Source organism: Oryctolagus cuniculus, chromosome 10, assembly GCF_051225735.1.
Source record: "Oryctolagus cuniculus isolate XC-2025 breed Fujian yellow rabbit chromosome 10, ASM5122573v1, whole genome shotgun sequence".
NCBI lineage: Eukaryota > Metazoa > Chordata > Mammalia > Lagomorpha > Leporidae > Oryctolagus > Oryctolagus cuniculus.
The window spans coordinates 28,936,562-28,961,910 of record NC_142876.1 but is presented as its reverse complement, the minus strand read 5'-3'; the positions used below and the strand labels follow the sequence as shown (position 1 = coordinate 28,961,910).

General features: G+C 43.3%; 1 protein-coding gene and 1 pseudogene across 7 annotated transcripts in view; one reads left to right on the top strand and one right to left on the bottom strand.

Moving 5' to 3' along the window:
- DYM (dymeclin) overlaps window positions 1-25,349 on the bottom strand; it is a 372,541-nt gene that overhangs the window by 95,261 nt on the left and 251,931 nt on the right. For all 6 annotated transcript variants that reach the window (XM_051851233.3, XM_089305764.1, XM_002713527.6 and 3 more), the window contains one exon: window positions 23,488-23,590. In XM_051851233.3, the coding sequence (XP_051707193.1) occupies window positions 23,488-23,590 (103 nt within the window). The remainder of the gene's footprint in view (window positions 1-23,487; window positions 23,591-25,349) is intronic.
- Window positions 596-9,743, top strand: LOC149123722 (large ribosomal subunit protein uL23 pseudogene; annotated as a pseudogene). Its single transcript, XR_016214546.1, has one exon. The product of XR_016214546.1 is annotated as a large ribosomal subunit protein uL23 pseudogene (transcript).

The window sequence follows — 25,349 nt, the reverse complement described above, 5'->3', positions numbered from 1 at the left end:
GGGTCCAGTTCTGGTTCCTCCACTTCTGATCCACCTTCCTGCTGGCACTCGCCCTAGGGAGGCAACAGATGATGGTTCAAGTAATTGGGTCTCTGCCACCCACACCAGAGATGTGGACTCAGTTCCAGGCTCCTGGGTTTGGCCTGGCCCAGCCTGGTTGTTGTGAGCATTTGGGAAGTAAAGCAGCATATGGAAGACCTTTGACTGTTTCTCTTTTTTAAATGGTTGAAAAGGCAAATTTTAAAAAAGAGTGAAGTCAAGTGTCTTTAGACTTCCAATTAAATGAGAAAGATAGCACAGGGAGGAGAAAATATCTAATTATGAAATGCATAATCTATTTGCAGCTTTAGCCAATCTCCTCTGAATTACCAAAAATATGCTTTATAGGGTGAGGGTGCTGGTGAGCCTATTACTTTATAGGCTAAGACCTACAGAATAATATGTTAAAATCAGTTTTGAAAGTGATTCCAAATATATATAGTACATGAGTGCTTACTTTCCTGTTTTCATTTTCCTTTTCCCTAAACTTTTAATTTTTATCAAAGAGATAAATAGGTCTAGTTTAGAATTCAAGAATGCTGGGGCTGGCTTTACAGTTGTAGCAGGTTAAACTTGGGTCCCTACTACCCACATGGGAGACCTGGATGAAGTTCCTGGCTCCTGGCGTCGGCCTAAGCAGCAGTGGAAGATTCTTTCTCTCTCTCTCTCTCTCCTTTTCTCTGGGACTCTGCCTTTCAAATAAATAAATCTTAAAACAACATTCAAGAATGCTACTAGACATGAAAAGCAGAATAGTTCCTGGCTCACCACGGCCCTTCCCGGGTATCCAGCACCCAGAGAAAATCCTTGGAACTGCTTGGCCTCTGCCCCCAACATGGGCCTTCTCATCCTGCAGTAGTAGGTAGTGCTGCTCAAGTTTCAATTTCCTCATTTTCAATTATTTTTATTGACTTCCTACTCTTGTAAAATAAGGTGTCCCCTCTTCTAAAGTAATTGTAGAGTATGCTTGTTAAGTTTACTGATTTACTAAGCTGAAAACATTCACTTCTGAAACTCCAAAGCCAAGAATATACCTTTTAGCGGAACTCTTGAAAGAAAGGAAGCCGAGAGTTCACCGGGACTCTGAGAACAAGCTCCATGATCCTGCTTTGAGCCCAGCCCTGACGCCTACCTGCCCATCTCTGCACAGTGAGGGCGAGGGAGCCCTGTTTTGTGCTGGGTGGCGGCAGCGAACGTGCGTGTGGGGGCTGGAGCCTTTTCCGCAGTGCTCTCCAATTTCAGTAAGGCCTCTCCTAACTGAACCCCACAGCCAGTCCCTTTGACAAATTTATTCTGTAACTCTCAGAATGTGACGAGTCCTAGGCTGGTGGTTTTTCCCTCTTCTTACCCTCTTTTGTTTTCCCTTCTTTTCTTCCTTTATAAGAGGCTGGCATTCCCAGGAGGCACCGCGGTGATCCTGCGGGCCTCCTCTCTCACTCCTGTGCTATTACATTTAATTTGTGTGCTTTTATAACTTTGTACTTACGCCCACAGGCTTTTGAACAATGGGCATCCATTCAATAAATCCAAGAAATAAATGACTTGATGATTGTAAGTGCTTTGAACTCAATGGGCAGAAGGCTCTACATAAGTAATATAATAGTAAGGACACTAGGATAAAAGAGTACGGAGAAAAAAACGAAAGCTTTTTCCAGAAGCCACACACACACACACACACACACACACACAGAGTTGTCATCCTTCGTTACAAAGCACTCATTTTTCTCACTGGCACTCAATTCTCAAAACCTTTTCCTCTGTTTTTTGATAGGAAAATGACAAATGCCTGTAAAGCAAGAACACATTTGTACACGCTTTCAAGGGGTATTTCCTTTGAGCCATGCATGGATTGATCCCGGTGAGGCTCACAACACAAGATGTAGCCCGCAGTCCCATGGAGTTGACTGCACGCCACGGGGAAGCCATGCCGAGCTTCCGGGAACGCGAGATGTGGGAGCACACTGGGAATCAGCATTTTTCACTTGCTTTCTTAAGCGGATCTTAATTTACGTTCTGACAGAGCTCTAAAGAAAACCCATCAGGATAGCTAGCTACCATGAAGATTATCGTTGTGAAGTACTGAGGTAAACCTAGTATCTCTAACATGCATGTCTATTATTATTAGTTACCACAAAAACTTCCGAAAGTTGGGCATGCTTAAATAAAAATACTGAACAGGGATACAGATGTATTCTAAGGCACAGGAGAGGCTAAACAGGAGATTAAGAACAACTGATTTTATCCCCATGATAAAAAATCACACATGTGATTTTTGCTGATAACACCTGTGTTTCCTCCTGCAGCCTAGCCTTCTCCCTTGAATTCCAAGCCTCTGGCAATCCTCACTGGGTTGATGAATCCCCGCCCCCCCATTCAATTCTTGCCTTTTAAACCATCTTTTCTTTTTAGATTTTTTTTTTAGATTTATTTATTTGAAAGAGTTACACAGAGAGAGAGAGAGAGAGAGAGAGTGAGAGAGCGAGCACACGAGAGATACCTCCTACCCGCTGATTCACTCCCCAAATGGCCGCAAAGGCTGGAGCTGGGCTGATCTGAAGACAGGAGACAGGAGCTTCTTCTGGGTCTCTCACATGGGTGCAGGGGCCCGAGGGCTTAGACCATCATCTACTGCTTTCCCAAGTCATAGCAGAGAGCTGGATCGGAAGTGCAGTAGCCAGGACTTGAACCGGCACCCATTAGGAATGCTGGCACTGCTGACAACAGCTTTACCTGCTAGGCCACAGTGCTGGCCCCCCGTGCTTTTCTCAGAGGTACGCCAGGCCAGACGATGCCACTGCTCACAATCCTTCAGTGCTCCATGCTGGACTATGGGTACTATCTAATGAGTACCCTCAGGCCCGGTACTGCCCTCCCACCTCATTAAATACCAACCACTCTCCAAGTCACACTTCACTTCTTATAGTTTCTTGAACAAACAGAGCTCTGCCCTGCCATTGCACATGCTGGATTTGCTGCTGTTGATGTTTTCAAAGATTTATCTGAAAGGCAGAGTGACACAGAAGGAGAAATAGAAAGAGATTTTTTATCCACTGGTTCACTCCCCAAATGCCTGCAACAGCCAGGGGTAGGCCAGGTGGAATCTGGGAGCCAAAAATTCCATCTGGATCTCTCCCATGGGTGGCATGGACCCAACGACTTGGGCCATCATCTGATGTCTCCAGATGCATCAGCTGGAAGATGGATGGGAAGTACCTCAGAGCAGCTGGGACTCAAACCAGACACGCTGATGTAGGACGCAGGCATGTGAAGTGGCAGTTAACCTGCGGCACCACAGTGTCCAATAGCATGAAACACTCTCCCCTTTCTCTGGCCAACTCTCCACCTATCAGGTCTCATTTAAGCATCACTTTCTCAAGAGAGTCAACCCCTGGTGTCCCCCATGGCATCAAATTTGAATTCAGAGTCTTGGGATTCTCGTGCACTGATCTCTATTATTTTCCTTAACTCTATTTATAATTTTGTATTTACTTACTTGTTAAATGATATCCTTTTCCCTCTATTAACTCCGTAAGGCAGGGCCCATGTCTGGCCAGCCCCTGCTGTATACTACTCAATGTCTGGAGTAAAAAATCACATGGGTAACTAGGATTCTACCCAGGTACATTTAACTCCAGTCTTTGTTTTTTGCATGAGGGAACTGAAGCGCAGACACATGAATCAATTTATCAATCACCTATGTAAGAAGAATTTGGATTTTTTTTTCTTGGAAAAGTAGGAGGATGTATTAGTATACTTCTTTTTAACAATAAATTACCCATTTTTAACCTTTTTGGTTTCCCTCTGTAATATTACCAATTCAGTCAGGATAGTGAAGAGACAACTGACAGAATGGGAAAAAATAATAACCAGAATCTACAAAGAGATCAAGAAACTCCACAACATCAAAACAACCCACTTAAGAGATGGGCCAAGGACCTCAATAGACATTTTTCAAAAGAGGAAATCCAAATGGCCAACAGGCACATGAAAAAATGTTCAAGATCACTAGCAATCAGGGAAATGCAAATCAAAACCACAATGAGGTTTCACCTCACCCCGGTTAGAATGGCTCACATTCAGAAATCTACCAACAATAGATGCTGGCGAGGATGTGGGGAAAAAGGGACACTAACCCACTGTTGGTGGGATTGCAAACTGGTCAAGCCACTATGGAAGTCAGTTTGGAGATTCCTCAGAAACCTGAAGATAACCCTACCATTCAACCCAGCCATCCCACTCCTTGGAATTTACCCAAAGGAAATGAAATTGGCAAACAAAAAAGCGGTCTGCACCTTAATGTTTATTGCAGCTCAATTCACAATAGCTAAGACCTGGAATCAACCTAAATGCCCATCAACATTAGACTGGATAAATTATGGGATATGTACTCTTTAGAATACTATAGAGCAGTAAAAAAAACAATGAAATCCGGTCATTTGCAACAAAATGGAGGAATCTGGAACACATCATGCTGAGTGAAATAAGCCAGTCCCAAAGAGACAAATATCATATGTTCTCCCTGATCGGTGACAACTGACTGAACACCAAAAAGGAAACCTGTTGAAGTGAAATGGACACTATGAGAAATGGTGACTTGATCAGCCGTAGCCCTGACTGTTGATAAACAACTTAATACGTTATCCCTCTTAGTATTTTTTTTGTCTGTTCTACTATTGGTTTAATTCTGTAATTAATACACAGTTATTCTTAAGTATTGAAATTTAACTGAAAAGTGATCCCTGTTAAATATAAGAGTGGGAATAAGAGAGGGAAGAAATGTACAATTTGGGACATGCTCAAACTGACTTGCCCCAAATGGTAGAGTTAGAAACATACCAGGGGGCTTTTTCACCAAGATGGCGCCAAAGGCAAAGAAGGAAGCTCCTGCCCCTCCTAAAGTTGAAGCCAAAGCGAAGGCCTTGAAGGCCAAGAAGGCAGTGCTGAAAGGCATCCACAGCCACAAGAAGAAGATCTGCATGCCCCCCACCTTGCGGTGGCCCAAGACACTACGCCTCCGACAGCAGCCCAAATACCCTCGGAAGAGCGCCCCCAGGAGAAACAAGCTTGTCCACTATGCCATCATCAAGTTCCCCCTGACCACGGAGTCGGCCATGAAGAAGATAGAAGACAACAACACACTGGTGTTCATTGTGGATGTCAAGGCCAACAAGCACCAGATCAAACAAGCTGTGAAGAAACTCTATGACATTGATGTGGCCAAAGTCAACACCCTGATCAGACCTGACGGAGAGAAGAAGGCGTGTGTGCGCTGGCTCCCGACTATGATGCTCTGGACGCTGCCAACAAAATTGGGATCATCTGAGCGGAGTCCAGCTGGCTAATTCTGAATATATGTTTTTTCACCATTAAAAAAAAAATACCAGGGGATTCCAATTCAATCCCATCAAGGTGGCATGTACCAATGCCATCTCACTAGTCCAAGTGATCAATTTCTGTTCACAATTGATCATAATGAAAGGACTAAGAGTCAAAGGGAGCACATAAACAAGAATAGTGTCTGCTAATACTAACCGATAGAATCAAAAAGGGAGAGAACGATCCAACATGAGAAGCGAGATACACAGCAGACCCATAGAATGGCAGATGTCCTAAACAGCACTCTGGCCTCAGAATCACCCCTAAAGGCATTCGGATCCCGCTGAAAAGCCCATGAGAGTATTTCAGGCATGGAAAGCCAAGACACTCTGGCAAAAAAAAAAATGACCTAAATGAAAGATCTCTGTGAGTGAGATCCCAGTGGAAAGAACAGGTCATCAAAGAAGGAGGTACCTTTCTCTGAGGGGAGGAGAGAACTTCCACTTTGACTCTCACCTTGTCGAAATAAGATCAAAGTCAGCAAACTCAAAAGGCTTCCATAGCCTTGGCAACTCATGACTAGAGCCTAGGGAGATTACTGACGCCTTAAACAAGAGTGTCAATTTGTAAAGTCAACAACAGGAGTGTCTGTGCACTTACTCCTCATGTAGGATCTCTGTCCTTAATGTGCGGTACATTGTGATTTAATGCTATAACGAGTACTCAAACAGTATTTTTCACTTTGTATTTCTATGTGGGTGCAAACTGTTGAAATCTTTACTTAATGTACACCAAACTGATCTTCTGTATATAAAGAGAATTGAAAATGAATCTTGATGTGAATGGAAGGAGAGAGAGAGCGGGAAAGGGGAGGGTTGCAGGTGGGAGGGAAGTCATGGGGGGGGAAGCCATTGTAATCCATAAGCTGTACTTTGGAAATTTATATTCATTAAATAAAAGTTAAAAAAAATATTACCGACTCAGTGGTTCCTTGGGGACAATGGCCATACTCCCTAGCAAGAAGTAAGTTTCATAAATCTTTATATAGTTCTAAATACCTCACACAATAATGATGATACTATGGTGAGAGAAATGTCACATAGAGTTATGTGAGAAGAAAAAAAAATCAGGAAGATAAAAAACAGAGAAAGCCTTCCAGTCCACAGAGTTGAGTCAGAGTAGTCACCTCCCTTCTATGTTTCTTTTTTCTTTTTATTATTTACTTGAAAAGCAGACTTAGAGAGAGAGAGAGAGAGAGAGAGAGAGAGAGAGAGAGAGAGAGAGAGAATCTTCCATCCACTGGTTCACTCCCCCAATGGCTGCAACAGCCAGAGCTGGGCTGGTCTGAAGCCAGGAGCAGTTGCTTCTTTTGAGTTTTCCATATGGGTGCAGGGGCCCAATTACTTGGGCCATCCTCTGCTGCTCTCTCAGGGGCATTAGCAGGGAGCTAGATGGGAAGTGGAGCAGCCAGGACTTGAACTGGAGCCCATATGGGATGCTGGAGCCACAGAGAGAGGCTTTACCTGTTACAGTGCTATGCCGGCCCCTCCCTTCTACTTTGAAAATCAGTTTTCGGCATTTCTGTTAGATATAGACCTCAGCTCTGTTGTACCCGAATCTCTAGGAGGAAAGGCACGGTGCTTCACCAGTTTGTATCTGAATATGACAAGTGCTTTTTGGTGTAAGATTTTCACGTGTCACTAACAAAAGAGCAGGTTAACACTGGGCATGACTATTCCAGTTACCTTTAACCTACCACAAGCATCCAACATCATCCCCTCAAACAGGACGGCAGTGAAATAAAGAAAAAGTATAGGTTACAACGTTAAACACTGAGGAAAAATAGAAAGCACTGAATAGGACATTCTAAGACTACAGTTAAATCAGAAACACACTGCTCTCATGTCCTGATCATTTTTTCCTAGCGAGAATACTTGAAAAAGACTTTGTTTTGCCTTCTATTTCATATCTGACTAAATACTTGGTGGCATAATCCTATCTATCATTTTCTGAAATTCTATTATGATAAAGGCACTGTGCCAAGAATATTACCTAGATAATCACTAATATTTAGCACAATTCTGCCCAGTAAGTACCAGGCTCTTAACTTTACAGATGGAGACACTGGAGCTCAGAGAGTGCCGGGAACTTCTCTAAGGCTGCTCCGGAAAACTTTACTAAGAGAGCGAGGCTCCTAAAGGCTCAGCTCAGAGTAATGTGAGTCTGTGGGGCCTGCAGGGAAGACATACTCCTTCATGCCGTAGTTTATCGAAAATAACCTTTGGTTTAAGTGATGCAAGTATAAAGGACATAGAAGCTGTCGTGGCAGTTAAAGTAGCCACAAATGCCCACACAGCACTTTCACGTGCCAAATATTGTGCTGAGGACTTTCTATGCATTGTTTCATTTAATTCTCAGACTAATTTCATGAGATATTATTGTTTTCATTTATTTAACAGAAGAGAAAAACAGAGATCAGATGAATTAAGGTTAAGGTTATATGAAGGCAAAACTTAGTTCTTTCAGATTCCAATGCTCACACTTAATAATAATAATAAAAAAAAACTGGTGCAGTGGAATATTATTCAGTTATAACAGAACAAGATCCGGCAACCTGTGTCAGAACTGGAGGACACCTTGTTAAGTGAAGAAAGCCAGGCAAGAAAGACGAATAGTACATGTCCTCACGCTAAAAAAGTCGACTCACATAGAAAGAGAATAAAACAATGTCCCCTACAGGCAAGGGTAGGGAGTTGGGAGGGAGATGGAGAGAGGCTAGAGAGTCACAACGGAAGAACTGGTTCTGGTGCTCCATAGCGCAGGAGGGTAACAACAGTCTACGATGGTATTTTACTTATTTATTATATATTTCAAAGTAGCTAGAAGAATCTAGAGGTCCCCAACATACGAAAAAGACAGATGTTTGAGGAGACGGAAATGCTAATTACCCCAATTTCATCATTACATATTTTATATATATATATCTATCAAATGATCATACTGTACCCTACATTTTACAAACATTGTGTCAACTTAAAAAATGCATTTAAATGAAAACAAGTTATGGTGAAAGGCACATAACATGAAATTGATCATCTTAACCATTTAGTTCATGAATGGGATGTTCTCATACATCTTAACCACATTTAAATACACAATTTAGTACTGTTAAATGTATTCTCACTTTTGCATAACATCTTTTACTTTTCTTTATTGAAAAAATAAAAGATACCAAGATAGTAAAAAGAGCCTCCATATAGCTAACTCCCAGCTCCAACAACTCCCAACCCCTGGCCAATCTGGTTTCTTTCTAGTCATCCACTTTTCTTGCTGTGTATTTTGAACAAAGCCCAAACATATCTTTCAAGCATAAATATATTGGTAAGCATCTCCGAAAGATAAAGGTTCTTCTTCTTTTTAAAAAGACTGATTTATTTATTTGAAAGGCAGAGTTATAGAGAGGCAGAGGCAGAGGCAGAGAGAGAGAGAGAGAGAGATAATCCAACCATTGGTTCACTCCCTAAATGGCCATAATGGCTGAAGCTGGGCTGATCCAAAGCCAGGAGCCACGAGCTTCTTTTAGGTCTCCCATGTGGGTGCAGGGGCCCAAGCACTTGGGCCATCCTTAAAGATTCTTCTTTTAAAATATAAACATACTGTCATTCTCACACATAAAAAATTATAGTAATCCTTGAAAATTGCCAGTCAAGTGCTCAACTCTCTAATTACGTAAACATAAAATTTTTTTTCAAAAACAGTTTGTTAGAATGAGTTTCCAAATAAAGTCTACAGTGCAACTGTTCTTTTTTGAAGAGTACCTCTTTTTTTTCTCTCTCTCTCCATCACAATTTGTTAGTTGAATAAACTTCATTATTTGCCTTAGTTTCTTGTAATCTGGAGTTTGGTGGTACTTAATGTTTCCCTGCTCTGATGTTTCCAGTAAATTTAGTTGGATATAGAGATCTCATCAGATTAATTTTGTTTGTTTTCCTGTTTTGAAAGCAAGTCTACTTCATGGATGGCGGTACGTTCTACACTGGGAGCACATACTGTAAGGCTGCTCTCTTAAGGTAGCAGCCAGTGACACCCAATGCTTGGACCCACTAATTTATTAAGGGGTGCAAGATGGCGATAGTTTAACCCATCATTTTTTTTTTTAAAGTTATTAGCTATAATACTTCTCCAAAGAGGAACTCGCTCTTATCTACTATTTTGTTACCTGTCACACATGAAAGGCAATGATATGCCGGTGCTGCAGCTCACTAGGCTAATCCTCCGCCTGCGGCGCTGGCACACCGGGTTCTAGTCCCGGTTGGGGCGCCGGGTTCTGTCCCGGTTGCCCCTCTTCCAGGCCAGCTCTCTGCTATGGCCCGGGAATGCAGTGGAGGATGGCCCAAGTGCTTGGGCCCTGCACCCCATGGGAGACCAGGAGAAGTACCTGGCTCCTGGCTTCGGATCAGCGTGGTGCACCGGCCACAGCGCGCCGGCCGCGGCGGCCATTGGAGAGTGAACCAACGGCAAAAGGAAAACCTTTCTCTCTGTCTCTCTCTCACTGTCCACTCTGCCTGTCAAAAAAATAAAAAATAAAAAATAAAGGCAATGATAAATCCCTGGTTCCTTTCAGCATAAAGCTGGTTGCTAGGGATGCTCAAAGCTGTGCTACTGGGTTACTCACTGCTTCCATGAGTTCAAAGGACAGACGCAGAATGAATAGACACAGCTACAAATATTAAAACAACAACAGGAGTCCATATAGCAACCTCCTATTCAAATTTAAGATCAAAGCATTTTTAAACAATCTAACATCTGCACGAAATGTTCCTATGCCAAGAATTCAGGTTCTCAAGGGCAATGGAGAAAGATGAGGAGTATTTCACCATAACTCATTTGCTCCATCTTGCTTTTTTTTGGGGGGGGGGGCAGGCAGAATTAGACAGTGAGAGAGAGAGAGAGATAGAAAGGTCTTCCTTTCCATTGGTTCACCTCCCAAATGTCCGCTACAGCCGGCATGCCGCGCCAATCCGAAGCCAGGAGCCAGGTGCTTCTCCTGGTTTCCCATGCAGGTGCAGGGCCCAAGCACTTGGGCCATTCTCCACTGCCTTCCCAGGCCACAGAAGAGAGCTGGACTGGAAGAGGAGCAACCAGGACAGAATCCAGCACTCCAACTGGACTAGAACCCAGGGTGCCGGCACTGCAGGCGGAGGATTAGCCTAGTGAATCGCTGCGCCGGCCTCCATCTTGCATTACTTATGTGTGTGTCTTTTTTTTTTTCTTTTTAAAGATTTATTTATTTGAAAGGCCAAATGACAGAGAGCAAATGAGAGACAGAAAGAGAAAGGCAGACATACTCCATCCTCTGGTTCACTCCTCAAAGGCCTACAACAGCTGGGGCTGGGGCAGGCCGAAGCCAGGAACCTGGAATTCAATGAGGTTTTTCCATCTGGCAGGCAGGGACCCAGCTACATGAGCCACCGCCTGCTGCCTCTCAGGGTGAGCACTAGCAGGAAGCTGGAATTGGGAGTGGAGTCTGGACTATGACCCAGGCACTCTGACATGCAGCACAGGCATCCCAAGCAGTGTCTCAACCACCAGGCCAAAAACCCATCCCTAAAACAAGAAATAATCAACCAAGTCCAGTTTCATCCTCCCCATCACTTTTACCCTGTTCCTTTACTCTTTACAAGTAACCGGCAATTTTTAATATTTTGTCCTTCCATTATTTGTTTTTCAAATATATTTTGATACGATGGGGCTGGTGCTGTGGTGTAGCGGGTAAAGCTGCCGCCTGCAGTGCCAGCATCCCATATGGGCGCCAGTTTGAGACCTGGCTGTTCCACTTCTGATCCAGCTCTCTGCTATGGCCTGGGAAAGCAGTGGAGGATGATCCAAGTCCTTGGGCCCCTGTACCCACGTGGGAGACCCTGAGGAGGCTCCTGACTCCTGGCTTCGGATCAGCACAGCTCCGGCTGTTGCGGACAATTGGGGAGTGAACCAGTGGATGGAAGACCTCTCTCAGTCTCTCTTTCTCTCTCTGTGTAGCTCAGACTTCCAAATAAATAAATATTAAAAAAAATAAATATATTTAGGAACAAATGGCTATCACTGGCCTATCTGGAGGATGACTGTGTGATGGTATACACAGCCCCACAGAGAGACATTTGTCATTCACGGCAATGGCTCTGATACTCCTATGTGAAGGTACCAGTTTTCTCACATAGTTCTTAGAAATCGAGCTTTAAGTTGAAGATTAATTTGCTTACTTTCAATGCTCTTATGTATATTTATATGCATATCAAAGTCTTTTATATAAGTAGTCTTTCAAGATCTGGTATATACACAAGCACACATAAATACACACAATTTGAAAGGCAAAAAAACAGACAGAGCGAACTTTGGTTCACTGGTTCACTCCCCAAATGCCCTCACTGGCCAAGACCGCTTGGGCCAAAGCTGGGAGCCAAGAACTCAGTCTAAATCTTCCACAGGGTGACAGGAGCCCAACCATGTCACTACCTGCTGCCTCCCAGGGTGTACATTGACATGGAAGGCTAGAATCTTGAGCCAGAGCTGAGGCTTGAACCCAGGCATCTTAATCACCAAGTCAAATGCCTGCCCCTACGTGGTATGTTTTGCTTTCTTTTTATATTTTCTTTTTTAGTATATATTTCTTGTTATTTAGGAAGATCTGCATTTTTGTTCTAATGGTTACCTTTATGTGAATAACTTTATTTCCCCTAGCTCCTTTATTTTTTATCATTTTATTGGTTTATTTTTATTTATTCAATACTACTATAAGTAGTATTGAAATCAACTAATTATCACCTCTTCTTCCTCCCACTTCTCTCCCAGCTCTGACTTGAAGTAATATCCTACATTCCTTCCTAATATCCAGTGAATCCTCATGGAGAGGACAGAACCAGAGGGTGTTGAAGCTGAGGAAACCACACACAAAATCCACTGAGATACATTTAAGAGGCAAGGAAAACAAGGGTTGGAATGGCAGAAGAAGTTGCCTAGGCTCATAATAAATTAAAGGTAGTTCAAAAATAGAACTCTAAATAAATAAACAAATGAATAAAAATAGAACTCAGGTCTAACTCTCAGGCTGTTGCTCTATCCAAAACTTTTCTGGGCCACTCCTCACAAGCAGTAGTTCAGGATAATTATAAACAGGACTCAGATACCCTGTTCTCCGGCCATAACACCATGTCGGGGCTCCCGCCTTGGGCCGTAGCACTCTGCTCCATCTTACTGAACCACATGTTGCCCAGACACCCACACGGCTCAAGGCCTTCCTCTCCTCAGGTCTTGCTCCAGTGTCTTCCTTTTTTAAGATTTATTTTATTTATTTGAAAGGCAGAATTACAGAGGGAAGGGGAGAGACAAAGAAAGAGAGAGAAAGGAACAGGAGGCGAGAGTGAGCAAGAGAGACAGAGAGAGAGAGGGAGGGAGGGAGGGGGAGAGAGGAGGAGGGGGGAGAGGGGTGAGAGAGAGAGAGAGAGATCTTCCACCTGCTGGTTCACTCCCCAAATGGCCACGATGGTCGGAGCTGGGCTGATCTGAAATCAAGAACGAGGAGCTATTTTTTTTTTTTTAATTTTCATTGCATTTATTTTTGTTTCCCAAAGAAACCTTTTATTTAATGAGTACAAATTCCATTAAGTACAAGTTTAGGAATATAGTGATTCTTCTCACAATATCCACCCTCCCACCACCATTCCCACCCACCTCCTCCTCCAAGAGCAAGGAGCTTTTATGGGGTCTCCCACATGGATGCAAGGGCCCAAGTATTTGGGCCATCCTTCACTGCTTTCCCAGGCACATTAGCAGGAAGCGGAATCAGGAGCGGAGCAGCTGGGTCTATGGGATGGATGCCAGTGCAGCAGGTGGCGGCTCTACCTGCTATGCCACAGCGCTGGCTCCTTCATTATCTTCTAAATGAGGCAGGCACATGCACTGGCCATCTCTTTTTTTCTTTTTTCTTTTCCTTCCTTTCTTCTTCTTTTTTCTTTCTCTTTCTATTTTCTTCCATCCTCTTTCTTTCTTTTCTTCCTTCCTTTCTGTCTCTCTCTTTTTTCCCGCCCGGCTCACTTTAAAGAATTTCTAACTGGAAAAGTTGCCGGAACAGTAGCAAGTGCCCCATGTGCCCTTGACCCAGCTGCCCACGGATGCCATCTTGGTGTGTTGCTCCTGTTGGATGTCCCCAGTGCACCCAGGTGTGCCCCCTCAGACCACAGCCATGGAGGTGGGCGTTCAGTGCCCAGGACCCAAGGCCTCCACCACACCCTGCTGGTGCTGCCACTGTGGCTCCCCTCCCCATGCACTGCCGTCCCTGTCCCTTGACTCCCTCTGTCTGGACACTCCCGCCCCCAGGAACAGCTGAGGCGGCAGCTTCAGGACTTGACTCCTGCTACCTGGGAGAGGCCATCGTTCTCACACCAGTACCTCGATCGTGCCAGCGGCAGAGATGGCGAGGGCATGGCAGCCTTGGCCCGCATGGCAAATGGTGGCCCAGCCATCCTTACACCCTGACACTGGACTGGGAGCCCGTGTCATGCCTCGGATCCCATGGCACTTGGGAGGCGAGGTGGTGAGTTTGTCACCACAGCTAACGGGAGCTGGCACGCCACGCTTTGTAGGGTCACATCTGGCCCAGCCCAGGCACCTGCAGCTTTCTCAGGTGCCACTACTGGCCACCCACGTACAGTGCCCCTTCCCACTTCCAGCACTCCAATCCCTTTGCTCTGCTCTATTCTCCCATGGGACTCAGCACCTGATAACATTTTACTCACTCTTCCATTCATTTCATTCACCCATGCAAACCTTTATGACATATCTCTCTGCATTTGAATGTAGGACTCACAGGGTAGTGATTCTGTTGTCACTGGGCAGGTAACAGTGCCTGGAACATAGCTGCTCACTAATTATTTGTTGGATGAAAAAGTAAGCAATTTCAAGCACCCACATGGTGCTTTAACACATGAATTCCTCTTCTATAACTGCTGCTTGTTAACTGCTAACCTGAAGAGTACCTGTAACTTGTAGAGCACTTATAAAGGATACTGGAAATATAAAACTGAGAATCAGCCGCTGAGTTACTTCACACACAGGTTTAAAGCACTATGAATAATGAAACCGAAGTTACTCTAATTTGGATTTGCTGACCAGTCTGAAACCTCCTACGAGAGCAAATCCTGGGTTCCCAAAGGCTCAGGACTGTGGGCGCTTTGTTGGAGACTTCAGCAGAGCAGCACACATTAACGGGAAAGGATATGCTGCGGAGTACCCAAGGACACGCCTCAGGGGCTCAGGCACAGCACAGAGAGGATGCCAGGAGCGCCATCGCAGAGGACTCAAATGTGTGAAAGGAACCCCACACGCCCGCCATTCGTTGCGTGACAGGCACACTAAACAATGCCATTTCTGTGGTTCCAAGTACATTTAAAGATGAAATGTTTAGTTCCTAAATATCAACTATGTAAAGATAACTGCTTTGTCGCATTAACAAATACATCAAGAAAGCCCATACACTCATGGGAGGGCCTCTACCAACTATTAAAGCACAAATAGACTCACCTCTCACCTTCCCAAAGTGTGCCAGGCTATTCCTGTCTTCAAACCCCTCCCTCAGAAATGCAAATAATCTACGCATGCACAGCGCGGGGTCTGGCGCTCTGTGGTGCTCACTAAACTTGTAGATACATTAAGTCCAGATAGACTCTCAAGCTCTGCATCCACAAGTGAGCCTCAGACATTCCTGTAAGGACTCTTCCTGTTCTTAAGAATTTTTCAGAAATCTACTAAATTTCCAGAAAAACAGGGAGGGCTAAATTCTCAAATACAATTTGTTTTCAGGAATTAAATCAATCAAGGAAAGAGTTGAATTTCCACTCATACAATGAGTAAGATTACTGGGTTTTTGGGTCTTATTTGGAGAAACTAAAATAAAGTGCCATTTATAAAACATTTGCAGCTCTGACTATAATCAACTGTAATAATAAGATACCAGCTCAAAAAAATTCTTTTCATTTAAACCCCTTTTGTAATACTGCTTTTTAATAACCCTCATAATAGCTGAATTAAAGGACCCCAACAGAAATCATTCATCCCACATAAAACAAACATTGCCTTTTCTTCTTAGCTTTGTTTTACAAGCTACATTATTTCCAGATGATGCTTAAGGGGACTATGGCTTCAAGAATTAGATGCTTAAATAGACAGCTGCTTTCTATTTGCCATGTAAATCAAGGATAAATCAAAGAAAATTCCAAATAGTAGACTTCTTTTCTTCCTATTCGGAACTACAAACTCGGGCAGAAAGGGAGAAAGAGAAAGAAAAACAATCGAGGTATGAAGAGACAGAAAATTTTAAAAAGAGTTTCTTAAACAGATACAGGGAAATTAGGAGGCATCTCAGGAAAAGGTGTTCTTTGCATATTAATGCTACACAGTTGTATGCAAAAAAATTTTTCCTACTAGAATGGAAAGGAAGAAAAAAGAAACCATGATCACCAGTTTTTCAAATCTATCACACATTACTACTGAATTTAATAATGCACGGGTTGTTTTTTCTATATCCTTTAAACTTCATTTAGAAAGTTAATTAATCATTACCAGATTTTAAGGCAAACACATCCTATTTCTTTTTATAAGCCACAGGAAGCAACATAAAAGTTATTTCAGTATTTTAATGATAATTTTGTAAAAGTCCTTAAAAAGAATATTATACCATATTCCATAAGAAGCAATAGGACAAATTCTTCTCCAGGAATAAATTTATTTCTCTCAACTGAAGAATGGTTTTTAAGAATGGAGGAATCTTTTTTTTTTTAACAAGATAGAAGAATTCCAATTAAATATTGTCCTCAGAATCATTCTCAGAAAAATTTTGGAATTCCTAGTTCCTAACCAAATCATAACACAACCCTGGAAATCAATTTTTACTATGTTAAAATAGGGCCTGGCTTTTAATTAGGAAAAAAATGGTGGGGTAGGAAATGGGGTGCAGGCTCACCTGTTGGAGACTTGGTTTATCTGAATTTTGAAATCAACTGTCGTGGTAGACATTGATTAAAAGAGAATGCTGTATTCATAGACCCAAGGGAGACGAGATCTGCGCCTCAGGATTTGTGCACTCCCATGTTCATCCACAATAACTTAGACAGGCACAACCCCAGGGCTGAAGACTACTGGCTAAAGAAAATGTGGCATATACACACACAGGACTCTCATTCAGCCTTAAAAAGGAAAGTCTACCATTTGAGACAACATGGCTGGACTTGGAAGACATCACACTATGCCAACCACACGCAGAAAGAAAAATACTGTGTGATTTCAGCTTTTGTGTGGCATCTAAAAAAGTCACACTTTTTCAGTTATAAAAGCAGTGAACAGAATAGTGCTTGTCAGGGGACAGGTGGCAGGGGGACACAAATTTCCTGTTATAAGAGGAGTAAGTTCTATGGAGCTAATGTACAGCATGGTAACTGTGTTTAATAAAAGTACTATCTACTTGTCATTCCCTAAGAGAATAGATCTTAAATGTTCATATCACACTCACAAACGAAAGGTGTGTCAGGTGATGGGTGCGTTAGTTATGACTGTGGTGATCATTTCCCAATGTGTACCTTAAATATACATAATTTTCATTTCTCAGTTATACCTCAGGAAAGTCTGGGAAACTCAACTGCACTACACAAGAAAGCTACTGGGGTCCCATCGGTGCGGGGCTGGGGTCCATTTAGGTTCAAGGCAGTTATCCTAGGGATGTTCACATAGTCACAAGATTTGGTTCCAACCAGTATTTTACACAGGTGCTTTGTTATAAAAGTAATTATAATGACCCTGATCTGAATTTTACCATCCTCCTTGGGGAACTGGTTGATCCCAGGACAGGGGTAGAGAAAGCACAAGATTCACTGGTCCATTGGAAGGTCTCAGAAAAAGACAGGAGCACATTGAAAGAGCAGACGACAGGACGCATAAGAACTCCCAGTGGTCCAAGCAGGAACAACTTGAGCAACAACATAATTAATAGCATTGGATTACAGCACGAAGAACTAAGTACCCACGAGGCTATCCGATATAAACAAGTACCCTGTGGAGAAGTGCCAGCCTTTCCTTGCACAAGTCTACCGATAAATGGAGAAGGAATGAGGAAAATAGAGAAGCACCATAGGTCAGGGATAAAAGCTGCGGGTAAGATCCACCAGTGGATTCTAAAGGGCGGGGGAAACTGTTTAAGTGGAAACAGGATTGTGGCACTGTTCTCCACGCATCTCCCCAAAAGATAAGGGAACTGCGACAGGAAAAACAATGAGTTTACAGTGAGAAGTCTGGCCCGACCTCCCCTGAGCAAAGCGCTCCAGGTGAACACCACCAGTCTGACATCAACACTGAGTACTCCCTAGGACGTCCGGAGAAGTCATCACCCCACGGGGGGGCCCCTCCAGTGACAGGATCACACGCAAATGCTGGGCAAACCGAAAGGGAGGGACACCCTACACAATAACCAGCTGGGAGTCTTTAGAAGAGACAGACAAAGGAGACAGCCTGGGCTGGATCTAGGGAGGAATAAGGAAATTAACATTTAGCTTGGGAAAATCTGAGTGAGCGTTTTGGTTAACAGTATTAAAGTTTAGCTAACAGTAGTTACTTAGGTTTGATAAATATTCTATGCTAACTTAAAATATTAACCACAGGGAAAACTGAGTGAAGGATATACAGAAATTCTTTAAAACAACTCCAAGCCAAATTATCAGCATAGCATAATTAGAGAACCTGGCCTTATCAAATGCTTGCACTACACCAAGTACCTTCCCTGGGCTCATTCATGCACTCAAAACAACCCTGGTGACTGGTGCTACTGTTTCTCCCATTTTACAGACAAAATAACTGAGGGCCAGAGAGGCAAAATGACCTGCCCAAGGCCACACATGTGCAAGCTGTAGAACCAGGTTACAGAATACAATCTTTGCCCATTTTAAAACTGGATTATTGCTTTATTATTTTTTTAAAAAATACTTATGTATTTGAGGGGGAGAGAGAGAGGGAGGGAGAGAGGGGGGGGGGGAGGAAGGAGGGAGAGAGGTTGATTGATTGATGCCATCTACTGATTCACTCCTCCAAAGCCCACTAAAGCCAGGAGCTGAAGCTGGGAGCCAGGAATGCAACCCGAGTCTCCAATGTGGATGGCAGGAGCAACTATTTGAGCCGCCACTGCCACGTCCCAGAGTCTGCATCGGCAGGGAGTGGACATCAGGAGCTGGAGCCAGGTACTGAGTCCTGGTTCTCTGACGTGGGATGTCCATGACCAGAGTCTCAACTGTTAGGCCAAATTCCTACCCCTGCCTTTTTACTGAGCTGTGAGAGTTCCTTACATATTCTGGGTCTCGTTCCTTATCAGATACATGATTTGCAATTATTTTCTCTCATTCTGTAGTTTGTCTTTCTCAGTTGTCTTTTGAAACAGAAAAGCTTTAAACTTCAAGGAAGTCGAAGTCCACTTTCTCTATTTTTGTCACTTTTATTTTTTCTGTCATATGAAATCCGCCTAATCCAAAGTCATGAAGATTTACTCATATTTTCCTCTGAAAGTTTTACAGTTTTAGCACTTACATTTAGGTCTATGGTGTGGTTTATGAGAAAGGTTATGAAGTAGTCACCTTTTAACATTTGTTGTTAATACAATAAATACCAGAGTGGAGCTTCTCAGGAGGGCTTATTTTGCTCCCAGTTTTGGAGGTTCACAGTCCAAGACTGGGTGGCCCCATCGGCTCAGCCTCTGATGAGGGTGGTGGATGTTGCAAACGTGGAGGGAGGATCCAAGGTGGCCCAGGAAGCAGAGACAGGGAGCACGCGCCGTCTCCAGGCCCAGGTGTCTCTTGTTATAAAGCCACCATGATTCGACGTGGGGCAGCCGAATCCAGTGCAATCACTTTCCTAAGGCCCTCTGCATAACAGACCCTGCGTTCCCATGATTCCCAAACACCGTGCTCTCAAGACCGCTCTACGCTGTTAAAAAACCACTGATGCTTTCAAATAGCCGCTTTCATGTAGATTACGTGTACTGGTATTTGCCATGTTAAAATTTTAAACTAAGAGAAATTAAAAACCTAAGAATATATAATTTCACATTCTTTTAGCTGTCAGAGCAGTCTCATCACTCTTAAGCAGCTTCCGTACAATCCCAATATAAGTTGTGGGAGAAAATGTAGAACCAGACTTTGGTAACCATTGGAATACAAAAATTACAGGCTGGTGGCAGTCCACTTGCTTAGCAAGTCAATGGTAAACTCTTAGCTACTTCTGATCCTTCTGCTGATTTTCCTCATTCTGGCTCCCTACTCTCTTGGACTAGCGACTTCTTGGCTCGAGCCTTGGCATTTACTCTTTGGAGTGAGGTGGTAGAAGTCAGTCTGACAGAAAGCCTCAAAAGGCAATATAATTTGGTTCCTTATGGTTCTACCTAGAGCAGAAGTTAGATACTACTCATCTCTAATAGTTGCTAAGATGACCGTGAAAATCTAGGGAAGCAGACTCTACATGACACTGTGACAAGATTCATAAGTTTAAAACCATGGCTATAGTTTTAAAAGCAACTATAACTCACTTAAAATCCTTGTTTCCTTTTCTATATTCAGGTTCTGCTGACTATGACCAAAGTAGTCTGAAAGATCCATCCGAATTAAAACCAAACATTGGCAGGTGCTCCTCTAGTGTCGGTCCTGTCCCTTTAGTCACTGAAGGAAGTTTGATGAAGCCCTGATACAAAGACAGCCAAGAAAAGCCCATCAACTTTCCTGGTCGCCTCTACTGCCCCTGAGGAGGCACCTCTGCAGGGGGTGTCCTCTTTCCCCACAGAGGACCGGGCACGATTTTCCTTCTATTATCCCTTACGCAGCCATTGTCTAGAGCTTGGTAGGCTTCTGGTTTCCCCCTGAGATGTTCGGACAAACATGGTTGTACTAAAATACTCATACTGACATTTTTGTAACTTGCAATTTGCTTTGTATATTATTACTCAACTGACTTGTGAATTAAGCAGCATAATGAGGAAAAACATTTTCTTAATAAACTCAGATGCCTCTAGGTGGAATGAAAGTACCCCATGTACTACAGGGAAATGAAAACATCTCCTCATTTTTAAGCACTTCATCAAGCCCCTTGCCAGTACAGTTCATTCAGTCCTGGTGTAGAAGCACAGGGCACAGAACCCACTGCTGCACTAAGACACTTTCCTTTTCCTTTTCCATCTTTTACAAACAAGCGGTTTAGCGTTAGTCTGAAATTTTATGTGGGTTTTGGCTGGGATACTTAACAAGTCAAATTTCTCATTTTCCCAGTGAACAGCTGTTTCAAAAGAGAAGGACAATGAGAATCATGGTTTCAAAAGCGCACATCACTGACACGCTGTTCTGAGCATGAAAACGAGACGGAAGCACGGAGTTATTAAGAAAGAGGGACACAGGGCCGTGCTCACGTGTCGAGGCACCTTTCTGTAATTATCGTCAGATCCAGGGCAGGAGGCGGTCCCACTTCACCCCCCTGCCACCGAGCCAGGGTTAACCGCCCTCCTCAGTCAACCGAGGCAAGACAGCAAAAGTGCAGTTCACACACCCACTGGGAGAATGTTGTGACCTGCAGTCTTGCACACACACCTATCAAAGACCGGCAGTGACAGGTCCCAGAGGGAAGCCCCCAGGAGTTCTAGAAGCAGATGCTTTAAGAAACTAACTTTTACTTAGTCAAATTTGTGCACAAGAAGATGGTCAATTACTGACTCTAAAACTGTACATTTCAATGGCAGAATTCACATTGCTGTTCCAGGGTCACACTCCCATCGTTTGCATAATCACTTACACGATTGCAAATACCAACAGAATCTATTTCCTCTAAGAAATCTCAGTTTTATGGTTCTCTGGCGAGAGGAGAATGCTGCTAGGGAAACTTCAGGACTAAATACACTCGACACATTTCTATGGAATGAATAACAGAACTATTGCATGAATCAAATATTAACTGTATGACAGTAAACTGTCTACAGATAAACCATATTCAAACCATATTCAAGTTCTTCATAAATATAACTCCCTACTGGTTACTCTGGTCTAGTTGAGGTTTCTAAGGATCCATGAGAATGAAAAGTTTTTCTTACCACAGCTCAAGGCAAATGCAGAATTAAGTGAGTTGTTATGATAATTTTCAAGAACCATTTGGAACATGCAACTTTAGCAGGAGACTCTCTCTCTCTCTTTTTTTTTTTTTTTTTTTGACAGGCAGAGTGGACAGTGAGAGAGAGAGACAGAGAGAAAGGTCTTCCTTTTGCCATTGGTTCACCCCCCAATGGCCGGATCAGCACCACGCTGATCTGATGGCAGGAGCCAGGTGCTTCTCCTGGTCTCCCATGCAAGTGCAGGGCCCAAGCACTTGGGCCATCCTCCACTGCACTCCCGGGCCACAGCAGAGAGCTGGCCTGGAAGAGGGGCAACCGGGAGCAGGAGACTCTTAAAAAGTCCTTTTTGGAACTATAAACGTAATACCTTACCAGGATGCCTGATCATAACATAACCTGCACGCACTCACACATACAAGATAAATAAGAGAGAAGAAAAATAGCCGCAGTCAGGTTGTGGCTGCACACAGCTATCTTTGTTTATCAGCGGCTGAAATCCGGACTGGGTGCCGTTCCCACAGCCTCCTATCAGCGCAACCATTTAGAAATGAAACAAACCACAGGAAACAAGCAAAACAACTTTCCAGCTGTCTGGTATGCACCGCCACTTCAAACACAGAATTTAGAAATTCTCCAATAAAGTTTCTAAATATCAACCCACAAAGCTGTTGTCTGGCAATGTGGGGAGGCCCTAACTAGAACTTGACCAACTCCTGTGGTTTACAGCAAGATAATTTTTAGCCTTTTCATCTAAGCCGTGGTTCCGAACCCAAGGCTTGTCACGGCAGCTCTGTCCTGAAGGGGCTCAGGGTGCACCCTCGGAGCTCCTGCACACTGCCCACCCCTGCGTGCCTCTGCTCTCCTCCATCTGCGTCCTCTGAGGTCAGGTGGTAGGCGCCTCACCTTTAGTGTCTGGGGCAAAGGCATCACATTCCTGTTTCGTTCTGACCATGGCCTCAAAGTGCAGAGTCACATACCGATGAGAGCAGAGCCAGACTCCCCTTCCCAGGAACTGAGAGTTAGGACCTCAGGCTCTGATCAGTAAGCCAAAGGCACTAGGCTCACAAGGACCCGCTCTAAGTTGGTGGGGAAAAAGGGATGGGTTGGGTTACTATTTAGGTCCAAGTGAGCAAACAGAGAAACCTGGCTGGGCCAAAGCAGCAGCAGGGGGCTGGCACTGTGACTCAGCGGGTTAACACCCTGGGCTGAAGCGCTGGCATCCCATATGGGCGCCGGTTCTAGTCCCGGCTGCTCCACTTCCTATCCAGCTCTCTGCTATGGCCTGGGAAAGCAGTGGAAGATGGCCCAAGTCCTTGGGCCCCTGAATCCAAGTGCAGAGGCACCCAGAAGAAGCTCCTGGCTCCTGGCTTTGGATTGGCACAGCTCTGGCCGTTGCGGCCATCTGAGGAGTGAACCATCGGATGGGAAGACCTCTCTCTCTGCCTCTCCTCTCCCTGTGTAACTCTGACTTTCAAATAAATAAATAAATCTTAAAAAAAAAAAAAAAGCAGCAGAATAAAGCAGAAGCAAAACAGAGCAGAGATCAGAAACTAAATGGTCCCAGAAACAGGATACTCCTGAACCCAATAGTCTTTCAATTTCAGGTTCTAGTTCTGGTGAAAGCCAGGTGCACTTCTTCCCCTTGAATTTAGTGAGAAACCTTTGCAAATGTCCTATAAAATCCCTTGTTTTGTTTTGTGTAATTAGTTGAGGTGGGTTTCCTGACTCAGATATTAGATGCCTAATTAACAATCATGGGTTTAGGAATGATTTGCTTCAACCCTTATTAATTACCCCTTACAGTTTTCCCCTTGATTTGAGAATTATTCCTTTATTTGCATATTAGAGCTTGCTCAGGCACCCAGAATGCCGTCAGAGTTTGATGAGAAGGGTACTATAATTTTCAAATTTAACGATGAAAGGGAAATTCCTGTGGAAGGAATACAGTAACTACTCACATAATCTGGTAGAGGAACATCACTGGAACTCAGCGAACCTCTCAAGGACTGTGTGGCTTGTTCCAGAACTTTGTTGTGCTTTTTAGACAGCAAAGAAAACAAACTAGAGGGAAAAAAAGAAACACAAAACCATTTATATTAAAATAACTATCTTACTTACTAGGAGTTCTATGGAATTATATAGTTGCACAGCAGGTCAATTATTCTGAAATACACTTGGAAATAATTCTTTCACCAAGTCTATGTTAACAGCAGGATTAACAATACTACTTATGTAACAAAAAACTGAGGTGAGGGGATGCTTAACTTAGAAGGGTGCTAAACTTTTTTTTAAACTTTGACAGTTTAAAATGGTTTCACACATAGGAGAAATTTTCAAATGATTACTACAGGGGAAAGAACAATGGCCGCAGATGGAGAAAACCTGGGATGTTGACTAACTTTATGACAACCTGAGCAGATGTTTTGGAAGTTATAACAGACTGAGGGATACTAAAGTTCCAGCCAGCCAGTGGCTAACACTCATCAAACCTGGGCAGTCAGTTGAGTGCCCAGAAAGGCTATGTTTCCAGAGCAGGACTACGCTAATCCAGAACATGGATTACTTTATTCTGAGAGACACCTGACAAAGCTAAACGAACAATCTTCAAGGAATAAAATTGATTACATCAATTGCAAATTGAGTTATCGCACTGTCTAAAAAAGTGAGACACAGCCGAGTGCTGTTCACAAGAGGCACATTTATAAATGTAAAGACACAGATAAGTTCACACAACACAACAGGTAAACTTGCAGCACTAATCATAAGAAAACTGGAGTGGCTACTTTAAATTTCAAAGTATATTTGAGGACAAGATTCTTATTCCTAGACATAAATAGATTTTATAATGATTAAAGCCAATTCCTAAAGAAGATATAATAATCTCAAATATGTACATGCCTAGAAATACAGCTTCATATGTATAATAATTATATGAGTATAATATTAAATTACTATATCTAATGAGTGAAGAATTCCTTTGGGCTAGATGGCAGCTTAAAAATAAAGGCAGCTGTGATTTCATGTACTTTCCATATAAGCTTGAGATATGACCTGTAGTTTTAAAAATTAATTAGTTAATTCATTAACTGAGAGACATTTGCTGGTTAACTTCCCAAATGCTCACAACAGCTGGTTTGGGGCAGGGCTGAAGGGAGGAGCTGGAAGTCAAGCCAGGTCTCCCAGAGGCAGCAGGAGCACAACCGGGTTATCACCACTGCCTCTGAAGGTCTGCATCAGCAGGAAGCTGGAGTCAGGAGTCAGAGCCGGTCCTGGGTTCGGGTCCAGGTACTACGACATGGGATACAGATGTCTTACTTGGTAATTTCATCCCTAGGCTGAATGTGTATCCCAGAAGTACTTTTAAGTGCCAAACACATTAACATTTCTTGGTGATACTCTTTAAATACAATATTGACTTGAATATCAATTTAGGAAATTCCCTAGTTATTTTAGATGGTTTAAATAGGATATTCAATGAAGACTAGGCCCACTAAAGATGCTTTCTAAATTAGCTTTTTTAAAAGAATGTATTTATTTATTAGAAAGGCAAAGCAACACACACAGAAAAGAGAGAGACAGAATCTTCTATTCACTGGTTCATTCCCCAAATGACAGCAACAGCTAGAGCTGGGACAAGCTGAAGCCAGGAGACAAGAACTCCATCCTGGTCTTCCACATCGGTGGCAGGAATGCAAGTACTTGTGCCACCTTCCACTGCTTTTCCAGCCAGATGCATTACCAGGAAGCTAGATTGGGAGTGAGCAGCTGGGACTCTAACACTCGGTTAACCTGTACCACAACGCTGGTCCATTTCTAAATT